The following is a 24,745-nucleotide window of genomic DNA, read 5'->3' as shown; positions in this document are numbered from 1 at the left end:
CTGCTGGGTACAGCTCAAGAATTTGCCCGGGGATCAATAAAGTTCATCTTCATTTTAATTAAGCAATATATCCCACATTAGTGTACATGTATTTCCTCTCAATCATGAAAATGGACATATGTACAGACAAGCAACAAGAGAGACAGGATTTTATTCATGACAGCCAATAAAAATCATTTAAATAGTCTTTTAAATAATAAGAAAAACTCATGTTATTGCAAAGAACACTCAGTAACACTTGCTGAAAGTATATACGTTTAGCTAGTAAATTCTATATAAAGATTGTCTTTGCTAGTTGCATAGATACAGGTATAGTAAGTTCAGACTGGGAATGGCTGCGTTGCAGCAAAAAAAAAAAAAAAACACACCTCAAAAACGTTTACACACGGATAAGACACTCAGTCACTCAAAATAAAGACACGTCCACAGAAAACACACACAGACACCAAAGCGTAATTCAGCACCTCAGACTCTCATACCCAAAACGCCTACTGCAAAAAACGGCGACCCTCAAACCACTTTAAAGAAAAGCTCCACGCCCACAGTGCTGAACCCACTGCAGCGCTGCCTGTGTGGAGCAGTAACAGAAAAATACTCTGCTTCATAATGCTCAGTCGTTACGGGGAAAAAGATTCACTCGTGAGTCAGAGCAATTAAGACAAAAAAGCAATTCAGAAACGGAACTCGCAGCATTCCCCCAAAAGAGATCCTACACATATTAGGCCCATACCGTTATTGCGAGGTAAGCAAGAAGAAAGTTAGTGTTTCTTTCAAGGCGTCTCACTTAGACACCAAATCGGTTCCAGGTCTGTGTGCACAGACATGTAGGGGAAGCTGAACTCAAGGCAGCCCCTGCTGGCAATTCAAACACTGCAGAGAAAAAGGAAAATCACAAGGTAACAGACCATGATGCCTGATCTCTACAGATCCCATCTAAGCTCAAGCTGCCTTCACTTTCAATTCGCCTTTCTAAAAAAAAAAAAAAACTATAACCCATCAGCTGACCTCCGTGACCCCTGCCATTCTGGATTATGTTGTGACCTTTAAATATCCAGGAAACTGAATCCAAGTCCTTATTCCTGGATTCCATACTAACTTACAAGCAACCAATCTTAAGATCTAAACGGTGACAAAGGTTTGTATTTTGAAGGGATATCAAAAACAATAATACGAGTTCAAGACCAGTTCTTCCAATGTTTTTTTGTTTCCCACAGAGTGAAGTGCAGAAAGGAAGTAGGCTAACGACAGCTCAGTGCTCATCCAATCAGAGAGCCGCTATGGCAGAGATGCTTCTCATTAAAGGCAGGCAAGTCGGTGTCTTAGTTGGGGATGCACAGTATACGAAAACTCACACCCTCAACCCCCCCACTGCACTCCCCCATCGGAAACACACAGACTGACAGCCAGCAGGGCCTCCCTCATGGACAGCAGGGAATGGGAATATTCGAGAAAGAGGTTTGCAGCACCACCTAGTGGATGGGGCGGTAAGGCAGCTCCGGGGATAAGGCTGGGGGAGGCCGTGGCCGAGCCTCGCTCACTGCACGCTCACTGCACGCTGCAGGACGCGGCGTCTGCGCAGCAGCATCGGGAGGCGGTCAGGGACTTGGGCGGGATGAGGTCCAGGTCCTCGTCGTCTGGGATCTCATCTAACCGGTAGCCGTCCTTCAGGAGCTGCCTGCTCACTTCAGGGTGGACCTGAAGAGGCGGATGAGAGCGAGTAAGAAAAATAAAATGAAATAAAAAGAAAAAGCCTTACCAGCCTGACATCATCATGAACTGTCAATAATAACCCTGGAAGATCACTAAGCAGGACAGGTTATCAAACATGTGTAAGGCCTGCAGGGTCAGTAAAGCACTAGGAGGACCCCTAGTGTTGACTATGGACACTGCATGTTGCTTAAAATGGAGTATTACAGTTAGGATGACAGGGATAACCATTCAAGGAAACTTGAGCTGTCTGTCTGTCTGTGTGTGTGTGTGTCCATGCGTATGTATGTGTCATAAATAATGTTAGAAATCTCACCTCGGATGAGGAGTACCCAGAGGAATACTGCGATTCCAGCTCAACATCACTGCAGACATAAACGGGGAACATAAATGGCTTGCAAGCTACCAGTCAAGAATAATGCATCCTTGGGTGAAGCTGCCTCTGTTCTCACCTGTCCGAGTCCAGCGACACCAGGGCGTCCTCGGGGTTCTGGCTGAGGGCCGTGTAGCCTTTATTAAACTTCACGTTCCTTTGAAAGGCAGAGAAATTGGGCTCAGACAATAATTATCCGTCACAAAGCAGGAGTACAACCATCGATGGAACAGCTCTGGCTTATTGAAGTCAACAATCTCACTACCTTGCAAGCTGATGGCAGAGAGAGATAAGTCATGTTCAACCTGTAGCATGATTGCAGCTTCTAATCCAAGCACTGGAACTGCCATTATACATGTGCTCAAGGGTCCCAGCTGAATTACTGGAATTACATATACTCAGTTCTACAGTTTAAATCTCCCATCAAGGCTCCCTTGGATATGGTTATGCATAATCCAAGGAAATCATTGAATTTTATTTCATCCCAACAATTTCATCACCATTTCAGTACCAAAGCACAACTCAAAACAGAATAAAGTACAACAGATGCTTCCTTTCTCAGTTTTCTATGTTTCAATATTCAAACCAGAATTTAACAGGCATCTAATGCAGCTCACAGAGCACTGTGATGCACATGAACACCCAGCACTGCCAATAACACCTCAGCTGCAGCCGCGGCTCCCAGCAGGCAGGTCACTGGACACTTACTGCCTGGACTCCAGTTCCCACTGGCTGCCTACAGATCCGTCATGCACAGCAGTGTCGCCATGCAAGTCATCAAAAGACTATGGACTCATCAGCCATACAAGAGCTTCCACCTTTCTGCCACTGAAACTCTCCTGGGCAGCCTTGGCCCGTGCTTTGGGGGGGGTGGGGGCGTCACGAGCATCACCACCAAGGAACACCCTCTGATGTTAATCACCAGGGCTTCATCATCACTAACTGACATAGAAGCTGGTATGAAGACTAGACAATAGTGGACCAAATTTTTGTGCCCCCCCCCCCCCCCACAGTCTGGACTTAACAGCCCAGGAAACACCCCCGCTTCGCTTCCATTAAGCACATGAATAAAGCCCCCGTCTCTTACTCACTCTCCTTTCCCAAATGTTTTCAGGAAGTCAAAGATAAATTCTGAGCTGTACAACAGAGATATGCACTAATCCCAATGACAAGGGAAAGAAAATCCCCTTATTAAACAAACTCACACAAAAAAAACACCATTTCAGGGCCTGCCTATAAAACAACCTGTAATTTGAATTTCATACAGACTTTGGGCTTTTAAACCAGCGGCTTGCAAATGCGCTCTATCCCGGCTATTGTGAGATTAATGAATTTTAAAGTATGCTGCACTATAATTTTTTTCTTAATTAACTCCTGTCACTTGCAAATGTGTAATTATTTTCCTCTCCTTTCACCACAGAAAGAAGCCATACAAGCATTACTCAAGTAAAGCTGATGGGGGCTCTGAGCTGGAATTGGCCGCTTTTAGTCAATGCACTCGGGGCACTGCGGTTAATGCATTCATCCTGAACCGGCCCATAAAATTAAATGGGCTCAGTACGTGGCCTGCATGCCACACACCACAGATACATATTCGGGAAAACCTATGGTCCCTAAGCGGCTTCCATCAGGTTTTTTTAAGACACTGTTCAAATATTTTTCTAATGGCCAACCACAGTATGCTTTCTTAACAAAAGCCATAAAAATAAATACCTAACCGGTTCATTTTCCTGTTTCATTCCGAGTCCAGCTTGCTGGAGCAAGCAGCTGAGTAGCAAGTATATTAACAATTTTTAATGCAAAACAAACATTGGCTCCTCGACTGCAGCAACACATACACACGCACGCTCACACACACACACACACACACTATTCTTTTGGTTGTTACAGCAACACACACACTGTTCCCTCAAGCACTAGGCAAACATTTTCAGTAACTTTTACTACTAGTTTACTCTTGCAGCAGATAACACTCTGCTACTACTCTGACACACTATCACCATGGTTACTAAGAGTCAGCAACGTGAACCCCCCCCCCCCACCCCATGTACCTCTTGGGTCCAAGCCTGGGCTGTTGCATTATTGGTCCCCCCAATGTAAGGGCTTTCTTCTTCAAAGCCTTTCGAGCCATCTCTCTGTGCTTTTCTGGGTTAAAAAACAAAACAAAACACAGTGATCATCAGTGAGAGAGAAATGCAGCCAGATGAGAAGGTCTGTTGATGGACAAATAAACATTTTAAATGTTTGTTCCTATTCCTTAGGCTGATGTTCTTTTTCCACAGGGAGGTTCATTTGAGCAAGTGAGCCATTTACAATACATGTATTAAATTACATTTCTATTTAGAACTAAATTTAAACAAATGGGACAAAACTGATGTGCACACCAATACTCCTTAAGATGTTAATTCAGGGATTTATTTCGGTCATTATACACCTGGTTGGCACGATTACAATGGCCACTCCGTGATCATTCATTCCTGTATGATGTGTCAGGCTGGTGTTACTTGGGAGAGGTGCACCGGCGTGAGTATGCAAACCGCACGGAAACTCGCACACATTCCGACACTCACGTAGTTTCTGGTGAATGGGTGGAGCTCGGGACATGATGTATGGACCACGCTTCTCCACAGGCCTCAAGCCCGCCTCTGCACCTTTAGCTTCACCACCATCGCTGCCATTGGGACCCTTAAGAACAGAATTTGTGGGGAGAAACGGGGAGGGGGGGGGGGTGCTGTTGAAGATAATCCATCATGGGAGGTGACTCTGCCAACCTCAGGCAATTACCCATGGAGTGGGGGGGGGGCGGTGAGGAACGGAAAATGGGGCCAAGCTTTAGCACCTAAATCCATGTTGTGTTGGTGCCTATCATGGACGCTGACATGGACGCCGTGCCAATTTCTTCAGTCGATATCTGTATTAGGGCACCCACACTTCCTGCCAGTGCCAGTGCTGCATTGTTTCACTCTCAGCAGCACAAGGCTGTGATAAAGAAACTGGACTGGCCTCTTCATGCATTTCAATATTTAGCAGTTCACAATCGGACCCATGCTTAACCCTTTTGTAGGGACATGAGGGAACACGTTCCCCCAGCAACGTTTACGTAATTTCTTTGTATTTGAAACTCTGGGACTTCTCATACTTGGAGAAGGGTTACCTAATCACCAAAAAGTTTGAAATTTTCATGCTCTTTCTGTTAACACCAAAAATGACACCTAAACACCCTTTGCACTGGTACAAAATGTTTGCTCAAGGGAATAATGATTGGTTCAGAGAGACAACCAACCAATCAGATTGTAGAGGAGGTGGGTCCAAGCAACTAGAGTAATTGGGACCAACCAATCAGATGTTTTGGTCCTACCTCCTAGTTGCTTGGACCCACCTCCTCTACAATTTTATTTGTTCAGAGACAACCAATCACTGTTCCTTCTGCCGTCAGAATATTTTTGTATAAGTAAAACTCTCACAAGCAAGGGGTTTAGAATCTTATCCGGACACAAGTTAATGTACATAGTACTCTATTTATAAATACTATTATGTCTATTTGATATCTGTGTGGTCAGATGTGTAAAAACAGACACCTCACTCTGGAGGAAACAGTTATTTAAAATGTTTTTGGAGGAAACATTAATTCTGAACATTTTCAGAGCAAAGTTATAATACAGTCCGAATATTCACAGTTGAGTCTGACTGAAGGAAACTAAGCGTTTCGTTAAACAAGTGCAATCAAAAACAATAACAAGCAAGACAGCACGCAAATCATGACTCTTAAGTACAACGGCAATCCAACTGTTAAGTATAATTACTGATACCTTTTGTATGAAAACAAATGAACAAGAATTCACTGTTATACTACTTTCCATAAAAAGGGGGAGACGACAATCAAGGCAGTAACTACTATATGGTTTTACCAACAAAAAAAAACACCTGACTGCGCTTTGCAACTGATACCCCAAAAGACCCATAACAAGCAGTGAGCAGCGCTAGACATTCTATTTATGGACCATAAAGAGAATCCAATTACCAATTTTACTTCGGTATTTATAGCTGTTTTTAGGAGGCACATTTTTACAACTGACAGACAGTAGATGTAGATATGCCACAGATTGCTGATATTACGAGGCTTGAGCTATTACAATCACATGATCAGCAGCTATGGGGCTGGCTCATAGTTACTGGCACAACACGAACACTACGGCTTCAAATACTGATTTTAATGTAATAGCAGAGCATTCTGGCAGTGTAAAGTTGAGATTTTCTGAATAAACGGGCTAATATAAATCAAAGTTGCCGAACAGTTAGCTAGCTGCTAGCATGACGTACCGATAAAACTTGGGATTCGGGCAAAGCAGCCAGCGTGTCCCTTTCCTGTTCCTCCATCTTCGCGTTAACTGGTTACTTCAGAAAAAATATCTGGGTGCGATCATATTTTCCCCGTCCAAGCGGACTATTAACTACATTCCACAATACCTGCTAACTAGCCAGCGCAGACCGAGTGGTAACTATTTACTTCACTTTAGTTTAGCAGAGGAGCCAATCAGACTGGAAAACAGCCGTCGCCTCTTACGTCAGTCCGTTTCCGTTTCCGGTCCCACGTCGTGCCATTGACCTGTCACGAGGCAGTGCAGGGTTACAGGTCAAACTCGAAAAAAACAGATATTTCATTGCGTAAGGCTAGTAGAGGTGTTCCCAAAACATGGGGATCCAGGTGACATTGGCTAGCTGACCCCAGAGGGCGTGACGGGATACAGGTATTTCATACATACAGTGTACGTTACATGTTGATCATTGGTTACATGAGTTTTTTTTTGTTGTTGAAAATGAGAGTATAGCCGCATTTCAGTTTGAAACATGAATGAGATCATACTAAAGTGTTACATACTCAGTACAGTAAATGTAGCTATACTATAATGTATCATTATTGCTAACATTGTCCATAATTTATTACCTGTAGCTGTTGCACAACAAAATGTCAACTATTTTGTCTCAAAAAGGTAGCACTATATCAATTAAGTTTGTAACATAGGTACTAAATCTAGAAGCCACATGATTTATATGACATTGGAATCCTGCACCTTAACAACTGCAGGCAATATGAAAAAAGTGCTTATGCTTTAAAGCCACAAAAACTATTTTCCATTTGCTCCCTTCCATGTTTACTGGTATAGAAATTTACACAAAATCATCTGACAAAAAAAAATCCTAGAAGTTTATATGGTTTTCTAGCCTGTGAATAGCAGTGTGCAGTTTTATTCAATCTCCAGTAAGAACGACAGTCAAGGATAATATTCATATGAGACTTCTAGTAACCTACCAAACATGGATGCATTTTGAGAGCAGTTACATGTAATGTGCAATCGTCATTAATAAAAAGATACACAAATGTAGTTCAATAAGGATATAGCCCAAATCATTCAAGAATTTTTATAATTTATTATGTCCATAATTTTTACAGAAAATATGAGAGAAAGCCAAATTAAATAAAACACAAACAAGTGTAACATGCAAAAGCCAGACAGCAGCTTTTCTCCCAGCTACAAAAGTCAACCTGGATGAGTTAAGAAAGAAGAGACAACTTAGTTACACATCACCAAGGAAACCAAGGGCTTTGGTTCCAAATTAAAATGCATGTGAAAATAGAATAATCCGAGTTCTTTTAAATAATAATGACCATTCTACTGAGTTTCTACTGAAAGCAAGGAAGTGCACAGCGACCAGCTCAGTTGGGCCACTCATGACAGCTGGACTGCGTATGCTGTACCCACCCCATGCTAAGGGTCTACAGCTTGTCCAGACCAAGCTCCTCAGGTGTTGAGATTCCAAGCTCGTCAAGAGTAGGCTGCAGCTCTTGAATCACGTAGGGGTAGATATCTTTATGAGTGCCTGATTTGTCCTAAGCAGAAAAAGGTAAGAGCTCCTAGTTTACTCTCTGCAAAAATAACATCTAATATTTAGACAGATATGACATTGCAGGCACAACTTCTGAGTTGAACATTTGAAGAGAACTAAGCTATTTTCTAAATTTCTCAGCTATGTGATATTCACCAAAGCAAAATAATCTGGGTGCACAGAGAGTCAGATTCTCCAGTTACCAAGGGTTTACATTACCAGATTTGAGAAGGTGTGATATACTTCCACAAGACTCCTTACTTACTAAATATAATAAATACCAAAATGTTAGGGAAGAGTTCCAAGTAAAGAAGCCATATCAACATACTGAAGAGAAACTAAGGATCTGATGTTATAGATATAATACAGCTGTTAAATCCTGAGATCCTGATGTATTGGAAAGACCTAATAAGTGATGTCACCACAAAACAGTGATTCAGCCAAAGATATAGGAGCATGTCATACTATGAGGCCGGATAGGTAAAAAGGAGGACATTGCTCCACTCGATGACCAAAAGCAAACTCCTATTACCTTAACAGCCTCAAGGATACGAATGGCACTCGCCATGTCGTCCAGCCTCCGACAGGCTCTGAGGGCAGAGTCCAGAATCTTTGGTTCAGGTACCAGGTCATAGCCAACCAAAGTGTTCAGTCCTGGAATGAGCAAAAGCCCTGGGTAATGGTAAACCTAATAACATTAACAATTTTAATTATATGAATAGATGGAAATATTGTTATAATTGTTAGTTAATAAGCAAGAATTCCTTGAGGACAAAATTAAAGTGACAGTATTTTGAAAAACACTTGTTTTATTTGTAACCTTTAGGTGACAAATGCAGTTAGTTTTTGCTCCTCCTCTATTAACAACTGAAAGACTTTGGTCACCATGCAACATGGGTCATAAAACAGACATGGGCACCTTCCTCACCTTTCCTCAGCTCCCAGTGGTCAATGTCCGGTTTGTTGAAGTAGGTGACCCAGCGAGCATCAAATTCCTCCTCTGTCTCCTGTCTGCCATGTGAGTAGCACCTAGAGGCCAAAGGAGCTGCAGATGGGTTTTTTATTACTGTTTTGTTAGTTTGAATTATACTAGCATCTACAGTACTGTTCTCTGAGTTGAAAAGCAAGAAACACTGAGGGCTCTTAATGCACAAAAGTGTATTTGTGCCCACAGAGGAAAATGACAGTTTTTTTTTTTATTATTTAATTTTGCAAGATGAGGGCAACTAAGACATTGTACAAATACAATGCACAACTTAAATAAATATTGCAAAACTTACAACAAAGGCAAAGCATTCATAATACAGCTGTTAGATCGTCGCAAAACAGTTATACAGTTAAGTAATCTGCCTTTCAGATAAAAAAATAAATGAAATAGATCAGTTCTCCTTTTAAATCCTTCGGTACGATACACACACCAGACAGAGGACATTGATTATACCCAAATACACAAACATTTCACAGACAATACATTTAAACAACGCTTTTTATATTTTTCTCGGTTAAAGTTACGTTTTAAAATAACACTAACTCGATAACACAAGTTTTTCTTGATTTAATTAACCTAGAGGTCAATGTCAAACGCCAGTATGAAGCGGCCGGCTGAATGGCGCCCTCCCAGTCGTGCCCAAGGACACGTACCTGCCAAAGAGTAACACCACACACCCCTAGCCGCGGCAAACCAGCGCGTATCTGCATGTGTGCTGCTTAGCTAGCAAAACTTTAACCGTAACCAATAGCTGGCGAAGCCGTGCCAGCACACAAGCTGACATTTCAGGTGCCACAAAAATATCTGCGTGCAGGAAACGCAACGTTCCGACATTTAAAAGGCTAATTAAATGGATAGGTAAAGCGGACCTTAGACACATTAACAATTGTTGACACATGCGTTTATTTCGCTACCTCTACCACTTACTGTAAATGTAATACCAGCTCACGGCACCTGAGAAGCTCTTAATTCGTTTTCTGTAACTAAATGGTCGGCTGGCATCACCCAACTTGGTGACATTTCATTTCTTGTCATTCCCCGGACGCTACTGTATAACAACCACCAGCCACGGTTGACCTCCGCCGAGTTAGCAGCTGCGATCGTCCGCTTCCTGCACTAGGAAACCCAGCCAAACCGTCACACAGCTAACCACCCACCGACAGAAGCAGGTCGCGATACCAGCACACCCCGGAGTCCGGAGACAGAGAGTCGAAGTGCCGTCCGAAACATGGTGCCTTCCGCCAAGAGGACCCAAACACTGAAGTTCTGAGAGAGAACCACTGCGCCTGCGCGGCACGAGACTCTGCGAGCAGTTCCGGTGCGAGGCGTGTGTTGCACGCATAGGGCTGCGTGCTGGAGTGAAACATGTAGGCGAGTTTTCGTTTCTCCCACATTAAACCTATGCAAATCAGCTTATTGATTATTTTCATAGTACTTTCGGCTAAATGCTACAGCTATCAACAGTAAAAAAAAGAGGGCAACTGAAGAAGAATAAGTACAAGCCGTCATCGACTTTGTTCTACAAAAGTTCACAAAAAATTACACAATAATTTTGGCTATGATTCATGTATGATTTATGGGCACTACTAAAACTATAGTTGCGTCACATGCGTTTGGGGAAACTTATCGACGTCGCTCACCTGAAGAAAATGGGGTGGACATCAGGGACAGGGACCTGAATCCATTTTGGGCGGGGCTGATACCACCCGGTCCCCCATTGGCCCCGCCTTTGGCTTTTACCACAGTGTAAACAGATGGCCATGAGGTGAAGTAATATCAATACCAACGCAGACTATATTTTCAAGATATCCTACTGATATTTATCTCACTGGTATGGTTTTCTGATTTCCTGGCACATCACACAGAAGCGTGCTCAGACTGTGTGTGTGTGTGTTTTACATTTCTGGTTTCTTCACTTTTTTAAACTTGTACTGGCATCCAGTCCAGGGTATTCCCTGCACCATACCTTGTGCTTCCTGGGCTAGGCTCCAGGGTCAGTCACCCTATATATTGGCTAATCAGTAATGGCGAATTGATGAATGGATAAAGTTTACTTTATGTCAAAATACTTGGTGACAATAAAATGCAGTCAATTTATACAGTGTACGTGCTGCTAGTTGCTGCTGTTGGTAGCATCTTATATCCTATGTGCGTATCTCATACAGTTTAAAAAGCCTGAGTGTTTCAAATGAAAGAGGATGAATAGAAAATAAAAGAAATCTATATTTGGGTCTATAAAAGCAAATTAAGCAATCATCACATATCTGGCCATTTTTAAGTCTGTTACTTTTCGTTGTTTTGCTTCAGTGCACATTGTATTATTTTGAAATTAGGAATGAATAACTTCAGTTTTCATAATTTACCTAGAGATCCATACAGCGGCGATGCTCCCTTTAGCCAGCAGGTGTCAGCATTGTCAGAGAAGTCAAGCGCAGTTTTGTAATGAGGAATTTTCTTTTTCTGGGTGGCAGAGTGTCCGCGTGGGTGTCCTCCGGGAATTTTAGTTTAGGAGGACTGACCTCTCTATATTGCCCTTAGTGCCTATCCACGGTGTCTCACACTCTCTGCTTCCTGAGCTAGGCTGCAGACTGACAACAAACCTATATTTTGGAGATGGATTGCACTTTATGAAGCAGTATTCACAAACTAGTACACAGTAACTTTAACAATAATAATAGTGTGGAGGCATAATCAAATAAGTTTCATTTTATAAATGTATAGTGGCCACTTTATTAGGTACACCTGCTCACTAATGCAAATGGCGTGCTGCTCCAAACAGCAGATCGTGCTGCTCCCTCTGAATACATACAGCATGCACTCAGTTTAAAGAGGTGCACTTACTGTTTAACCAAGCGTTGGAGTAGCTGATGGCATTCCTGATGTAAGCGACTTTGATCATGGTGTGATTGTTGGTGCCATATGTGGCGGTTCAGTCATCTCAGAGACAGCCATCCTCCTGGGATTTTCGCCTATTGCATGGTCTGTAGTTTACAGGGGGTGGTGTGATGGACAGAAAAGGCATCCAATCAGTGGCAGTTCTGCAGGTGAAAACACTTGGCTAACGGGAGAGGTAAAGCTAACATGGAAGCCACATGGTTGCTATGAAAGCACTTTTCTACCTTTGATGTAGGCAGAAGTGGGTCCTACGTGATACAAACTAGGCATTCTTAATAAAGGAGGCACTGTAAGTGTACATTACATGCTATACCTATGCAGGGGTGGATCTAAGGGGTGGCTGCAGCCCCCCCCCCAGTAAATACATGGCCACCTCTCACCAAAAAATAAAAATGATATATGAAGCATTTCATTTCACTTTGTAAACCAGAGCTGCCTAACCTGCCGACCGTGTCGCGTCTCCAGCTCAGTTGCTGGATGATTAATGGATAATACTCTTCCAGTTGATCATGATTGGAGGGGGGACCCCAGAATCTCCACCCCTGTTGGCAAAATATACCAGACCCCTCCCCCCGATCAGACAGATGCAGTGTGGCGTAGCAATCCCCATAAATATAACTGGTCCCTGATGGTCACCCCCAATCGAAATTTCCTGCAGTCACCACTACACCTATGACAACCATCTGTGTTGGGAATCAAAACTCAGACGTCCACAGCAAAAGTGGCCTCAACCACCACATGCAGGAATCGCTGCACTTCTCTCTGCATGTTCTGGCTGCCAGGAGTCCTGATACTAGCCCCAAACCCCACTCACATCCACTCACCTCCTTTGCCAAACGTATGTGTGCGCTTCAGTTTTAATGAAGCACATTCTTTGCATACGGATTATGGGAAGAATTAAACCAGGGGTGGCCAATCTTATCCGCAATGGGCCGGTGTGTGTGCGGGTTTTCGCTGCAAATCCCTAATTAGATTACTAATTAGAGGACTGATTGGCTGAAGAGTCCTCACACCTGGGTTTTAACAGCTGACCTACAGGTTATGCCAAAAACCTACATACACACCGGCCCTTTGCGGGTAAGATTGGCCACTCCTGAATTAAACCCTTATCTCATTTTTTTTCTTTTTTTTTCTTTTCTTTTTTTTTTTTAAAAAAAACAGTTTTAAAAAGGTCATTTTAATACCATATTCCTTTTTGATATTACATTTCATCATCTGTATTTGGGGTATTTGTATGGTATTAATGGTATTATTGAAATATTTTGCCGTTATCTGTACACAGCATTGAAAAACATCGCCTGTGAATGTATGACGGTTGACAAAGGTTAAGGCTTTGCAAAAAAAGGGCAAACTGCAATTACTTTGGCTTTGCACCAGTGGCCTGTATCACAGCCATTAGATACAGCTTCGTGGCTTTGCCTCGTAATATTCGAGAAACTCGCGCAATGACATTTCACTGCATGGAATCCAGTAAAGCACCTTGTTCAAGGGTAATACAGACACGTCTAATTTGTGATTGGGACTCGCCGCCTGGTTTTGAGTCCCCTTACCGGTGTCACCTTAACGAGGCGTAAGGCAGGAGGTTCACGAAGTGGCGCCTCATCAGGATAAATAAATGCAGACTTGCGCGTGGCAATGAAACGCCATCATTCGTACGCGGCGACCATGTTATTAGCTCGTACTCCAGGTTTATGGAAGTGCAAACACCAGGGTCTGACCTGCTGTGCGAAAGCTCTGGAAAAGAAAGAAGCAGACAGAACTTAATAAAAGGTGCTGTTGCACGTTTATCATCATGCTTAAGTGCACCATCCAGCAGGTTGCATCATCCAGGAGCCGCAAACGATGCGCCCCAAATTGGCTCACGCCCACATCTCGGCCAGTTGCCGCAGCGGGTGCGGCAGTGGAAGGTACCATGTTCTCTTCAGGCTGGTGTAGAGGGGTGTGGGGATTGTGGGGGGCTGGGGGAGGGGGGGGCGGGTAAGGGCAGTGAGAAGAGGGGAAGACACTGGAGGAATAAATATTCAATTGAAAGGGTTCCCTGATAAGAGGAGTTGAAAAATGAAGGCAGGGCCCACTCTCACAGATAAGGAGAGACAGACCGTCTGGCGGGAGGTAGATAGAGAACTCGCGAACCGTCCCAGGGGGGTCGCCGCTCTCATCCGCTGCCCCCAAGGAGCAAGCAGAAACGGGGCCTGTTCACTTTGCGGCATCTTCAAAATAAATTAGTTTTCCATTCAGCGCATGCAGTCTTTGTGGCTCCACTTGATATTACAAGCAAATGTAACAAGAACAGAACAAATTAGTTAATCAAATTCGAGAAATAATTCCACGGATTCCTCTGTGGATTTTATACTTTTGGTTTTTACTTTTGCCGACACAGAAAAAAAGCAACAAGATGAAAGGCGCAACTTGTGAAAGCTAAATTATAACAATACAGTCCTTGTGACACTTGAAATGACAGTAATAATGACGACAAGAGAGACCAATACAGGCTGTATTTTCAGCAATCTAAAGACAATTTCTCAAAAGTGTCTGCAGCACTAACATATGGTAGCTGTCAGTGACTATCGCTAACTGTGAAGCATGATATTGACTGTTAACCATGTATGGAGCTAGAATTAGACCGTGCCTATAGAAGGGCTCTTCATGGCATTTTACAACACAGTACGATAAAACCGACTGCTGAAAAATGGCCACATATTTTACATTCATCAAAAGCATCTGTTCAAAATGGTTGCGGATTATTGAGTTTTCCACGGAAGATGAATGGTTGGCTTTTGCCTGTTTCCATTCACGGTACACCTAGCTGCTGTCATGTCTGTAGGGCACTTCATTGATTTGTTACCTTAGTTACCTGGTTGCGGTCCCCTGAAAAAGAGCCCCGTTGAGATCATATCATTGGCATGTTGACAAATTTACAGCAGCAACTTTGTTCAGCTGGGATATTGTCAAAACAAAAGGGCTGGCAAAACAGGAGGGAATCACCAGCACCTGAAACTCTGCAGACAACAATATCTTGATAGAAACTCTTTGTGGAGGAGAAATCCGATCGATAAAAGCACTATTGACGTTTTTGTTACAAATTGAGTTCCAGAAGATGTGGGTTTGCCTGGTACTAAATGCTTAGTCAAAATCAGTGAGGATTAAGGTCAAAGGTCATTGGGTCAAGGGGCTGTCCTCCAGTCTGTGATGTGAATGAAAGCCCAGTTTATAAGCTAAGGATGATGAGAAATAATTTTAAGGGGGGGGGTTATGGCTTAGTGGGGGTGCTGGAATCTCCCCTTCACCCCATCCCAGATCCCCATCATTTTGAACTTTAAACCAGACACAGACATGGAGTTGACATATGGGTGGGAATTTTAATAATCGCGTATCGAATCAGGGTTACCCTGATTCAGTCTAACAGCAGAAGCTAGGAGAGATGTAGGTTCACCTCCCAGAGTTGAAGGCTGGAGGATGAACATGCAGGGGCAGAGCGGAGCGGCTTCCTGGGGCTGAGAGGCAACTGCTCAGCAAGTTGCTGTGTTACCTGCTGGATCAGGGGTCTCCGACTCCGGTCCTGGAGAGCTACTATCCAGTAGGTTTTCTGTCCCGCTTGGCTTCTGATGAGCCACACCTGCTCCTGATATTTACCTGAGAACAGGTGTGGCTCATCAAAAGCCGGGTAGGATAGAAAACCTACTGGACGGTAGCTCTCCAGGACCGGAGTTGGAGACCCCTGTGCTGGATAAAAGCACCTGGAGGTTAGTGACAGGGGCCCAGCAGGATCTGCTGTTTCATAGCTGAACTCATGCTAAAGATGCAGAAAGCTCGAATGGGGGGCTGACATGCTAGTCAGACAGAGTCTCAATGGTAAGTTGAGGTGCAAACCATCCATCCATCCATCCATCCATCCATCCATCCATCCATCCTTCCATCCAGCCATCCATCCATCCATCCATCCATCCATCCATCTATCCGCATATTCTGGAGCCTAGAGCCTTTTCCAGGAAGCACAGAGAACAACGCAAGAGATGCTTTGGAGGGGGTCCTAGTTCATTGTAGGGGAAACACACACAAACACACACACACACACACACACACACACACAAAAGTCTGTAATTATATCCTTGTGGGGACTCTCCATTCATTTCTGTGGGAAAGCCCTAATCCCAACATGATGACCTTAACCCCCACCCAGCCTTAACCCTGCCCTTAAGTAACCAAACAAAATGCAAGACTATACGCTTTTTGTTTTTTGTTTGCATTCACAGATTTTTATAAAATTGAGGTTATCCTTCAGGGACCAGAAAATTTGGTCCCCACAAAGTGGTAAATACAAACCCACAGAGAAGTGGTGGAATTTATGCCCCCAGTCCTGCAAGTCTGAAGATGCAGTGCGACCCACTTTGCCATCATGCAAAAAGGCAACCGAACATGGTAACTGACATACATACTTTGCTAAGCCAAGCATTTCATTACTGTGTTAAGGCTTTTCCTGTGCGTGGTCCTGCACTACCTTATTTTAAAGTGTGATTTGTCTTTTATTAAAGTGAAATTGCACTGCTTCATGATTCAAAAGCTAAACCTCTTCTCATTTGGACACGCCTCATGATAGAAAGGGCTTGAAATTTCAAAATCCTTTAACCGTGTTGAAACGGATTCTCTCTGAACTGAATATAAGGGTGATGGTATCAGCCAGCTTAAGAAGATCACTGATCGGGGTTTGACATATGTCATTAACATGAGACTTTTGGTAAGCAGGGGAAATACTCCAAGAATTATCAATACCTATTTTTATAGAATGAGTTTATGCTTGAAACACCGAAGCCAACAGGACATCCTTGCAAAAACGTAAAAACAGCAAACAATAAGCAAAGTGCTGTTATTATGTTTCCGTAGCCTGATGTTAATAGCTCTCTTTATACATCATGCTGGTGTCAAATCAATGTCTCAGCTCATTCTGGAATATTCTTTGTCTTGTGCTATTTTGTACTATATTGTCATTTTTGTTCCTTCACCACTCACCAAGCTGACGCCTCTAAAATATAGAAAAAAAAAACAAATTTCTAAAGGGGTAATTAAGTAAGATAGTCCTTTATTCCTTCGCTCTCCTCAGCTGAATGGTTTTTCACATCCCCGTTTCTGTCCCTGTCCAGTCGTGCTTTGCTAAGGAGGTGACACAGAGTATGTTTCAAATACACAGGCATGGATTTTTGAAATTTAGCCAGTAAAAGTACAAAAAATGCTGTTTTGACCCAGTTTAATGGAAAAATTTGGGGCGGGGGGGGGGGGGGGCTAACACTTTTTGCTGTAGCCATAGATCATGAAGGAACCTCACTTTTTACATACTAATGGCTTCTTTCTGTGCATGGATTCTGCTGGATAAAACTCAGTAGAATTGTATAGACAACCGTGAAGTTGGAAAAAAGGAATCAATACTGAGTAGGAGCCTTCTCTGTTTGCTTCCATTGCACTGTATCATTACCATTCAGTTGAAAAGGCTATTTCTTTTAACTTAAATAAGGTTTAGCTTTGGGGTAATGTCTTTGTCACTGTGATTTATCTGTTCTTTCACTCAAATAGAGTATTGAGTTATCCATAATTACCCCTCTTACATTTTAGGGCTGGACCCGAATGCATAATGGCTGATAAGCGAAGCGGGTCGATACAGGTTTTATCAGGCGATATTGGGCCAGGCTACCTTCCGCGGCACACGCAGTAAACAGAACGGCAGCAGCTTGCCCCGGGTTCACCTCAGAGGATGCGCTCTACACCACTGTCGAAATCGCCTGTCTGTCGTACTGTGGACAGTGACAGTCGTCACCCCCCTGCCGACAGAAGAGTAATTATACTCCCTGTAGCCACCCATACCTGGCTGACTAGGATTTGTTCTTTTTTCTTTAGACGAGTACTTTATTAATTACTCTGAGTAGGAAGTTGTGTTAATCAACAAACCGATCAGAAGGTCCAATTCATTTAAATGGGGTAATTAGTTTAAAATCATCAGGGAAAAGTAACTAAAATCCACCAAAGAATGGCAAAGAGATGCCGTAAAATTGGTGATTAAGCATCCCGTTAAAAATACATCTATAAAATATTAACTAGTAGAGGTTTTATTTATAACAATGCATAGTTATGTAAATACTCAGTGAAAAGCCAGAGATGTGATTTCATAGGTTAATTTTCAGCAAAATTTCAGATGGTTAATTTACTGTGTGAAGCCTCAGCCTCGTGCAGAAGAATAAAATCAATTTCACCATGGTGCAGTTTGTTGGACATGTTTAAGCGCTCAGTTGTGGTGTACGGGGACTGTGTTGGGGGTCATAAGCTAAGTGCCCCCCCACATCCATCAATAGGTCATTGAGTGGTGGGGTTTGGGTTACAGTATAGATTAACACTAGATTATCCCCACATGCACATGGACTGGTACATAGAACAAGCACCAGCAATTATCTGGGAATGAAAGAACGGTTAAGCTATCGAATAACAGCACATATGTATGAACAGAGTGTCATAGAATAGAAATAGAATAGAAAACTGCTTTGTTCCCTTTTTATAAAGGTAGCTAATCTAGGAGCTTCTCCCCGGCTTTATGTGTTTTGGAACCTATGAAGATAAATAAATCTTAACAAATCATGCTGAAATTTACCTAGGGCCACCCGTACCGTGAGCTCATCTGTTCCAGACGACACACTGAGCTTCCCACAGAGCAGGTCACCTTCCCGGCGGATCAGCGTCTCACAAAATCCCCGCTGGCCTCACACGTTAACACCCGGATTTATGTTTTTTTCGCCATTCACACAGCACTGTTTTTGACTGCCATCTGTTAAAGACTTATCATTGACCCGTCTGCCTTCTGTAACGCATGACATTACCGGTTTACCGCTCTGGTTTATGATGAAAAATACCCCCTTTTTTCCTCAGGATTAGCATGATGAAATTCATAAAATCCCAGTCAAAAGTGAATAGATTCGATTGCCTCGACAAATGTTTATTTAATCGGCAGAAAAATATGCACTTCCTTCACCAAATCATGAATTTTAATGCATAGGAATGTAATGGAAATTCACAATGAATTGTACAAATTGTCTAGACTGAGTAGATACTTGCTTGGAAATTGAAATAAATACACTCAGTATGTGTTTAAGGAGTGTTCTGGGGTCACGTTGCCTGAAACACATTTTTGACAAAAGGAACAGATTAATAGTTCTGTTACCATGCCGACACCAGCCGAACCCTACAGAAAGCGCAGTGGTGTCCTGTGGTTCAGCAGCATGTGCTACAGGACTTGTCTGTCTATAGTTAGTGTTTCTGTTCGTTCCCGTACGTGCTGAGTGGCAGGCAGACCGCAGTTTGCCATAGGTGACGCTCAAGCCTGGTTCTGCTCCGTCTTCTGGGGGTCAGCAGGTCAGGAGGTCGACTCCAGCGATCTCACACCGGGGCATGGCCTCTTTGTGCTGAGGAGTGAGTCGGGACTTGGGGGTCTCTTTTGTGCCTCCTGAGAGGGTTTCTCCATCTCCATCTCCTCCTCCCTGCGACAGCCAGGCACCCACAGGGGGCTGTGGTCCTCAGGGGGCTGGTATCCCGGTTCCAAGGGGTCCAGTGGGTCCTTGGACAGGAGTATGCTGATGGAGGGGACGTCGCGCTGGACGGTGGTCTGGCCGTCACCGCTCTCCCAAACTTCCCGCACGGCACGGTAGCGCAGCTTGGTCAGCTGGTGCAGGCCGGTCAGCCGGCGCTTCATGATCTCGGCGCAGGTGATGGTCTTGGTGACGGCGCGGCCAGAACCGGTGAACACCACCTGCCGTGGGCCCCCGCCTGGCCCCCCCTCCTGCATGCGGGCCACAGCAAAGCCCATCAGGTTCCGGATCTTGCTGCCCTCCTTGACGCGCATCTCCAGAGCCCCATCCAAACCCTGGAAGGGGCTGGGACTGGGGTCCTCAGTTCGGCACACCTTCCGGAAACCTGCTAATGCTGGCTTGACAGGGGTGGCCGGGGGCACGGTGGTGGCGAGGGGGGGTGGGGATGCGTGTGCACTGGTATGGCTGTGAACTCCGGAGTTTGGACTCTGGAAGGCATGAAGAATGTCCGGAGACATGCTGAGCTCCATCCTGGATGAATGAAATGTGTTGTGATGGGAGCCTCTTCTTTGAGTTATGTTGAAGTGATCTGTGAGCTTCTCACCTGGCTCCAGGCGCCTGGCTCCTCTGATCCAGTCACTCTCCCAAGTTCTCCACGCTATCTCAGATGAAAGTCAGCTCACAGATGAATCAGTGCCTTTCTGAGAATTCATTCCTATCTACACAGATCTGTCGTTATCTTACTTGTATTTTATTTTCTTTTTGTTGTGAGTAAACGAGAGATCACAACGGTCCCAGAGATGTTCAGGCACCACAAAGGGCTTCCGAGACAAGCGTTTGGGGATGAGAGCAGAAAGAGGAGTGTTTAGATTTGAAGTCAAAAGGAAGAAAGCTTTCTGCCTCAGACTTGAGCAGACCTCATGTGTGCAACGTCGACACTTTCTCTACAGAGCCGTGCTTGCGGGGCAACTCAATCTCACGCTCAAAGGAGCAGCGGAGAAAAAAAATGAAAGGAGGCAGTGGAAAAATTTCTGCCGAACAATTTGCTCCTCGTCAGAAGCCTGAACCCTCCTGATGAATATCAAACTGACTGTTACTGTCTTTCTGAAACAATGTTGCTGTTTCCCATCCTTATTATGAACTTTGAATCTGTCCTCACCAACTTTTGAAAGTAATTGTTTCTGTGTAGCTCACCTCAGGACGGCACGGCGACTCCATCCTGCAAACCGCTCCACCGTGTGATGGAGCCCCATAGATTCCCAGCATAGACTCCCTGGGGAGATTAGTTACCCTCTCCAGGGATGCTCAGCAGTAAGCAGGAGGTGTTTCCCAGGAGATGGAAGCTCTGTGCTCAAAGCCCGGCTCCTTCTGGCCAGCCTCTTGTCATGCCTGGGACATGTGCCTTACTTCCACACACAGCAGTGCGAGAGACTGTAGCTGTCTGCCGTGTTTATAAGGGGGAGTTTCACTGTGGCTGAGGGAGAGAGAAAGAGTGTGGATTGGATAAAGGTTGGAGGAGGCGGGGCTGCGCATGGCAGACCTTTTAAAGTTACAGTGCAATGCTGCAATGAACGCCGCGTCTTAACAGTGTGATGTACGCGTTGAATAAAAAATGCTCCCTGTTGCTTTAAGAAAAAGCACTCCGATGACACGCAACTTTGTCAATCTCTTTAGAGGACATTTCGGGGCATGTGTTCAATGTACATGACTGATTAATCCTGAGTTCTCAAACAAAGGAGCAGTGAGGCTTAAAAATGCATTTTCGGCCGTGTTACAGTTGATTAAATTAGCAGCGCTATAATTGAAAACATCCTTCAAAGAATTGTTCAATGTCAGGGGCATGTACACTGTGCTTAGCTCTTAACCTATTGGATGCTTCAGACTATTAAAATTTATAACGAGTGCCGTTAAAGTCTTCATTCGAGAAATTAAGATCTCCCGGGAAAATGCATATACTCCTTGACGAATTGTTCTTTGGAGACAGCTGACATAAGTAAAATTTAGGAGTTTCGTTCTAGAGCTTCCATCAATTTTCTAAGCGCTTGTGCAGTACTGGGCTGAGGGCCTCCACACCTTTATCCCATCTGGCCAATGAGAATCAGGAACACTGGATCAGTTTCTACGCGACGTAAGGACTTGGTTCTTCAGATCCTTGCTTTCTAACAACATGATTGTAGCCCCATCACTGATATTTCTCAGACTTTTTCGTGCCACAAAGCCAGTGCTTATAATTACGCTGCATTAGTCAGTGTGACGACTGCTGCTGACGGTGGTTTGACAAATGCTGATGTTGCCCCATTGGTGATTGTTGCAGCTAATGAATTCCTGACATATTAATTGCTTCTCATGTGCGTTGTTCTGAATAACCCCATGACCCTGAACCGGATTAGAGGTTGGAAGATGGAAGGATGGATGATCTGAATATGAACAAAAGGGAGCAGAAGCTGAATGACGACCCAATTGCACAGCAGCATCTTCTAGTTCATGGGTTTCATGATATGAACGAAACCAGGAGTTTCATTGTTGCATCACAGGAGCCGAATGGATGAATTGCTGGACACACACACACACACACACAGGTTTGTAAGTATACCTTTGTGGGGAGTCTCTAGTCATTTCTATGGGGAAAACTCAAATTCCAACATGACGACCTTAACTCCTACCCAGCACTAACCATACCCATAAGCAATCAAACAAAATTCAAGTCTTTCGGCATTTTTAGTTTTTTGATTGCATTTACTGATCTTTGTGGGGACCTGAAAAATGGTCCCCACAACATGAAAATAACAGGTTTTATCACATTGTGGGAACATTTGATCCCCACAATTTAATATAAACCTGGACCACACAGATGCGCACACTCGCAGGAAGCTGAAGTGCAGAGACATGGTTTCGAGAACATAGCTAGTTTGAATACTCATCCTGACACGTCAAACCCATTCCACACAAGTGCTTCAGGCTCATTTCCCCATCTGAATACCTTACCAAGAGTCAACGGCTGGCAACTATATTGCTTTCCAAAGAGAAATATGGGCACATTACTGGTGCCAGTACAGAGCCCCAACCTCAGCCCAACACAGCATCTCTAGAATGATCTACAAAGCAAAATTCGGTCTAGTTCAAGAGCCCCATTCTGGTGGTGGAGTTTCCCAAATGCCTGAGTGGAGCACAATACCACCAGCTTCCTGCAAGAAGTTACTGATTGTCTGATTCCTTTTCATAGCTACACATGTTTCATAAGCCTTGCTAGGTAGAGGGTGTTTGTCATGCACAACACACATATTGTATAGGGTGATAGATGGAGGGGGGGGATTAGAAATGAAACAGTTATGCAAAACATTTTGACCAGCTTATACACGTTTTTACAGTTACGACCCTTCTAATCTGTTGGGCCTTAACCACCACACAGCTGCAGCGTAGAGTCCAGATAAGCATGCTGTGCATTGGCTCTTAATTAATTTATTTAACAAATTATTTTGCAAAGCAAAATCACCTGGCGCTAATTGAAACATGTTCCCTAGAACTTTCTGAACCACAGCTCTCCGTATACAGGGCTGGTCAAGCCTCAGACCCAAGGTGTCCTCCCTGCAGTGAAATGCAGTGAAGCCCCGCTGAGGACTCACCATGGTGGGTCTTCTTCCTTTGTTTCCCTCCCGCTCCCGGCGGTAACTGTCACTCAAGGACAGATAGAAGCTACTGGACCAGCAAGTCTCCCGCTGTGCCTGTTCTCTGCTCCGTTCCCATCCCATCGCTCTCTTCTGTCTTCCTCTCTCTTGCTCAGTTCATTCCATAGCTTTTTCTCCCTCAGTTTACCTGCCTCCCTCTTTTCCTTCTCAGCACTTCCGTAGAAGACAGGGCGACAAATGTGTCTAATCTCATTCAAGATGCCGTGGGAAATGCCATGAGGAGAAATCTCAAAGTCTGCTCTTTGCTGTTCGGGAGAAATTACCCTCATCAGTCATAAAGAGATGCACTTTTGCCTAAGGGAGATTTGGAGATGGGACTGAAAGAGAGAGAATGATCATGAAAGAAAGTAACGGAACGACGAAGATGCTTCTGACTGAAAGATCACACTCATAAGCAAAGTAAATGGCCCACCAAGATGTGGCGAGCATGTAAAATGTTAGTCTACCCAAGGCTCCTTAAGATCCATCTTCCACAGACATCTGTTTTGGTAACATTTTTCGTAGGCGTTACCCACAATGCCTCACAGCGCCAGGCCGGGCACAAAGCTAACAAACACAGCTACGCACCTAGTGAGACGTCGCAAGACGAATGATTCCTTCAAGGCGACAGTGTTCAATGGGGGCAGAAGTGAATCAATCAAGAAATGGGAAAATGCCGCGAGTTGACAGGAAATAAATACTCAATTTTCTCCACAAGTCTCACAAACAGCTGTTGTCCACTTGGGGAGGCAGTAGGGAGATCGACGCTCAGCAGGGGTGTTACAGGGATGAAGTCACAGGCCAGGACCTTAGATCACCTGGAAGGAGGGTCTTACGAAGTGTCATGCACATTGGGCGCCAGGCCACATTTTTAATCATCAATGTCACAATAGGGTGTTTAGACAGTGTTTCCCAATCCAGTTCCTCTGGGACCCAAAGTCCCAAAGAGATCTTCTTGTAATTGCATACATTTGGTCCCCACAATGTAATAATAACCTGTTATTTTGTCATTGCGGCGACAGTGTGCCTCTCTGGACTGTCTGGCAGGGAGCTGGGAGGGAGCAAAAACATGGACTGACTGTGGGTCCCTGAGGACCGGGGTGGGGAACGCTGATCTTAGCTTAAGATGCTCCCATGGCTCTTCTCTACACCCCCCGATTCTGTTGACACAATCTACCTCCAAGCAATGAGGTGCCACTTTTTTGGCACTAAAAACCTGGCAAATAGGGCTGGCCAGCAATCTGCCACTATCTTTTACCTACTCCTGCAATATTTGCACTACATTGAAATTGCACTACATGTATTATTCCATAACGTCTACGTATTTATTGTTAAACTTGTAATTGCATTTATTGTCTGGCAGCATGCACAGGTCTTAACTTGTATTTGAAATCTATATTTTCTGTTTAATTTGTGTTTACAGGAAACAAATGCAGAGACTTTCATTGCATAATGAAACTGTTGTGTGTAACACAAATAAATGTGAATCATTAGCCTTTTGCCCATGTTCACAGCTGTAAGCTTGCAGAAGCTGAGCTGGTCCTGAATTTGAGGGCATGACCTCTGTTTCCACTCACTATTTTATCGCAGGTTCAGTTCCTTTTCTTTTTTTTATCTATGGTCACCAACAGAGAGATAGACTGCAATGTCACAGTCTAGCCCCAGATGA

At 44.0% G+C, this 24,745-nt stretch overlaps 3 protein-coding genes across 4 annotated transcripts; all 3 read right to left on the bottom strand.

Moving 5' to 3' along the window:
• Positions 1–37: 37 nt before the first annotated feature.
• Positions 38–6,667, bottom strand: fam219b (family with sequence similarity 219 member B). Its single transcript, XM_023819602.2, has 6 exons — positions 6,401–6,667; positions 4,651–4,765; positions 4,132–4,225; positions 2,160–2,237; positions 2,024–2,072; positions 38–1,695 (listed from the first exon to the last, which is right to left on the bottom strand). Exons 1-6 carry the CDS (start codon positions 6,455–6,457, stop codon positions 1,546–1,548), a joined length of 543 nt encoding a protein of 180 aa, XP_023675370.1. The 5' UTR covers positions 6,458–6,667; the 3' UTR covers positions 38–1,545.
• An 820-nt stretch (positions 6,668–7,487) lies between these two features.
• On the bottom strand, positions 7,488–10,271 carry LOC111847963 (cytochrome c oxidase subunit 5A, mitochondrial-like). Of its 2 annotated transcripts, XM_023819605.2 has the most exons (5): positions 10,112–10,271; positions 8,895–9,011; positions 8,499–8,620; positions 7,843–7,970; positions 7,488–7,625 (listed from the first exon to the last, which is right to left on the bottom strand). In XM_023819605.2, exons 1-4 carry the CDS (start codon positions 10,182–10,184, stop codon positions 7,857–7,859), a joined length of 426 nt encoding a protein of 141 aa, XP_023675373.1. In that variant the 5' UTR covers positions 10,185–10,271; the 3' UTR covers positions 7,488–7,625; positions 7,843–7,856. The 2 variants fall into 2 exon arrangements, with proteins under 2 accessions (XP_023675373.1, XP_023675372.1); XM_023819604.2 differs by having other exon boundaries at positions 7,488–7,970.
• Positions 10,272–18,899: 8,628 nt separating this feature from the next.
• rpp25b (ribonuclease P/MRP subunit p25, b) lies at positions 18,900–20,818 on the bottom strand. The gene has a single exon (XM_023819713.2). It carries the CDS (start codon positions 19,939–19,941, stop codon positions 19,240–19,242), a length of 702 nt encoding a protein of 233 aa, XP_023675481.1. The 5' UTR covers positions 19,942–20,818; the 3' UTR covers positions 18,900–19,239.
• Positions 20,819–24,745: the final 3,927 nt, after the last annotated feature.

Source organism: Paramormyrops kingsleyae, chromosome 11 (assembly GCF_048594095.1).
Source record: "Paramormyrops kingsleyae isolate MSU_618 chromosome 11, PKINGS_0.4, whole genome shotgun sequence".
NCBI lineage: Eukaryota > Metazoa > Chordata > Actinopteri > Osteoglossiformes > Mormyridae > Paramormyrops > Paramormyrops kingsleyae.
This window is presented reverse-complemented; position numbering and strand designations above follow the sequence as displayed.

Excerpts from the sequence above, each read along its gene's own strand:
- fam219b (XM_023819602.2), bottom strand. The coding sequence starts at position 6,457 with ATGGAGGAACAGGAAAGGGACACGCTGGCTGCTTTGCCCGAATCCCAA. Across the intron at positions 4,766-6,400 it reads CCGAATCCCAAGTTTTATCG|GGTCCCAATGGCAGCGATGG; the intron begins GTACGTCATGCT and ends TCTGTTCTTAAG. Across the intron at positions 2,073-2,159 it reads GTGTCGCTGGACTCGGACAG|TGATGTTGAGCTGGAATCGC; the intron begins GTGAGAACAGAG and ends TTATGTCTGCAG.
- LOC111847963 (XM_023819604.2), bottom strand. The coding sequence starts at position 10,184 with ATGTTTCGGACGGCACTTCGACTCTCTGTCTCCGGACTCCGGGGTGTG. Across the intron at positions 9,012-10,111 it reads ATCGCGACCTGCTTCTGTCG|CTCCTTTGGCCTCTAGGTGC; the intron begins GTGGGTGGTTAG and ends ACCCATCTGCAG. Across the intron at positions 7,971-8,498 it reads GTATCCTTGAGGCTGTTAAG|GACAAATCAGGCACTCATAA; the intron begins GTAATAGGAGTT and ends TTTTCTGCTTAG.
- rpp25b (XM_023819713.2), bottom strand. The coding sequence starts at position 19,941 with ATGGAGCTCAGCATGTCTCCGGACATTCTTCATGCCTTCCAGAGTCCA.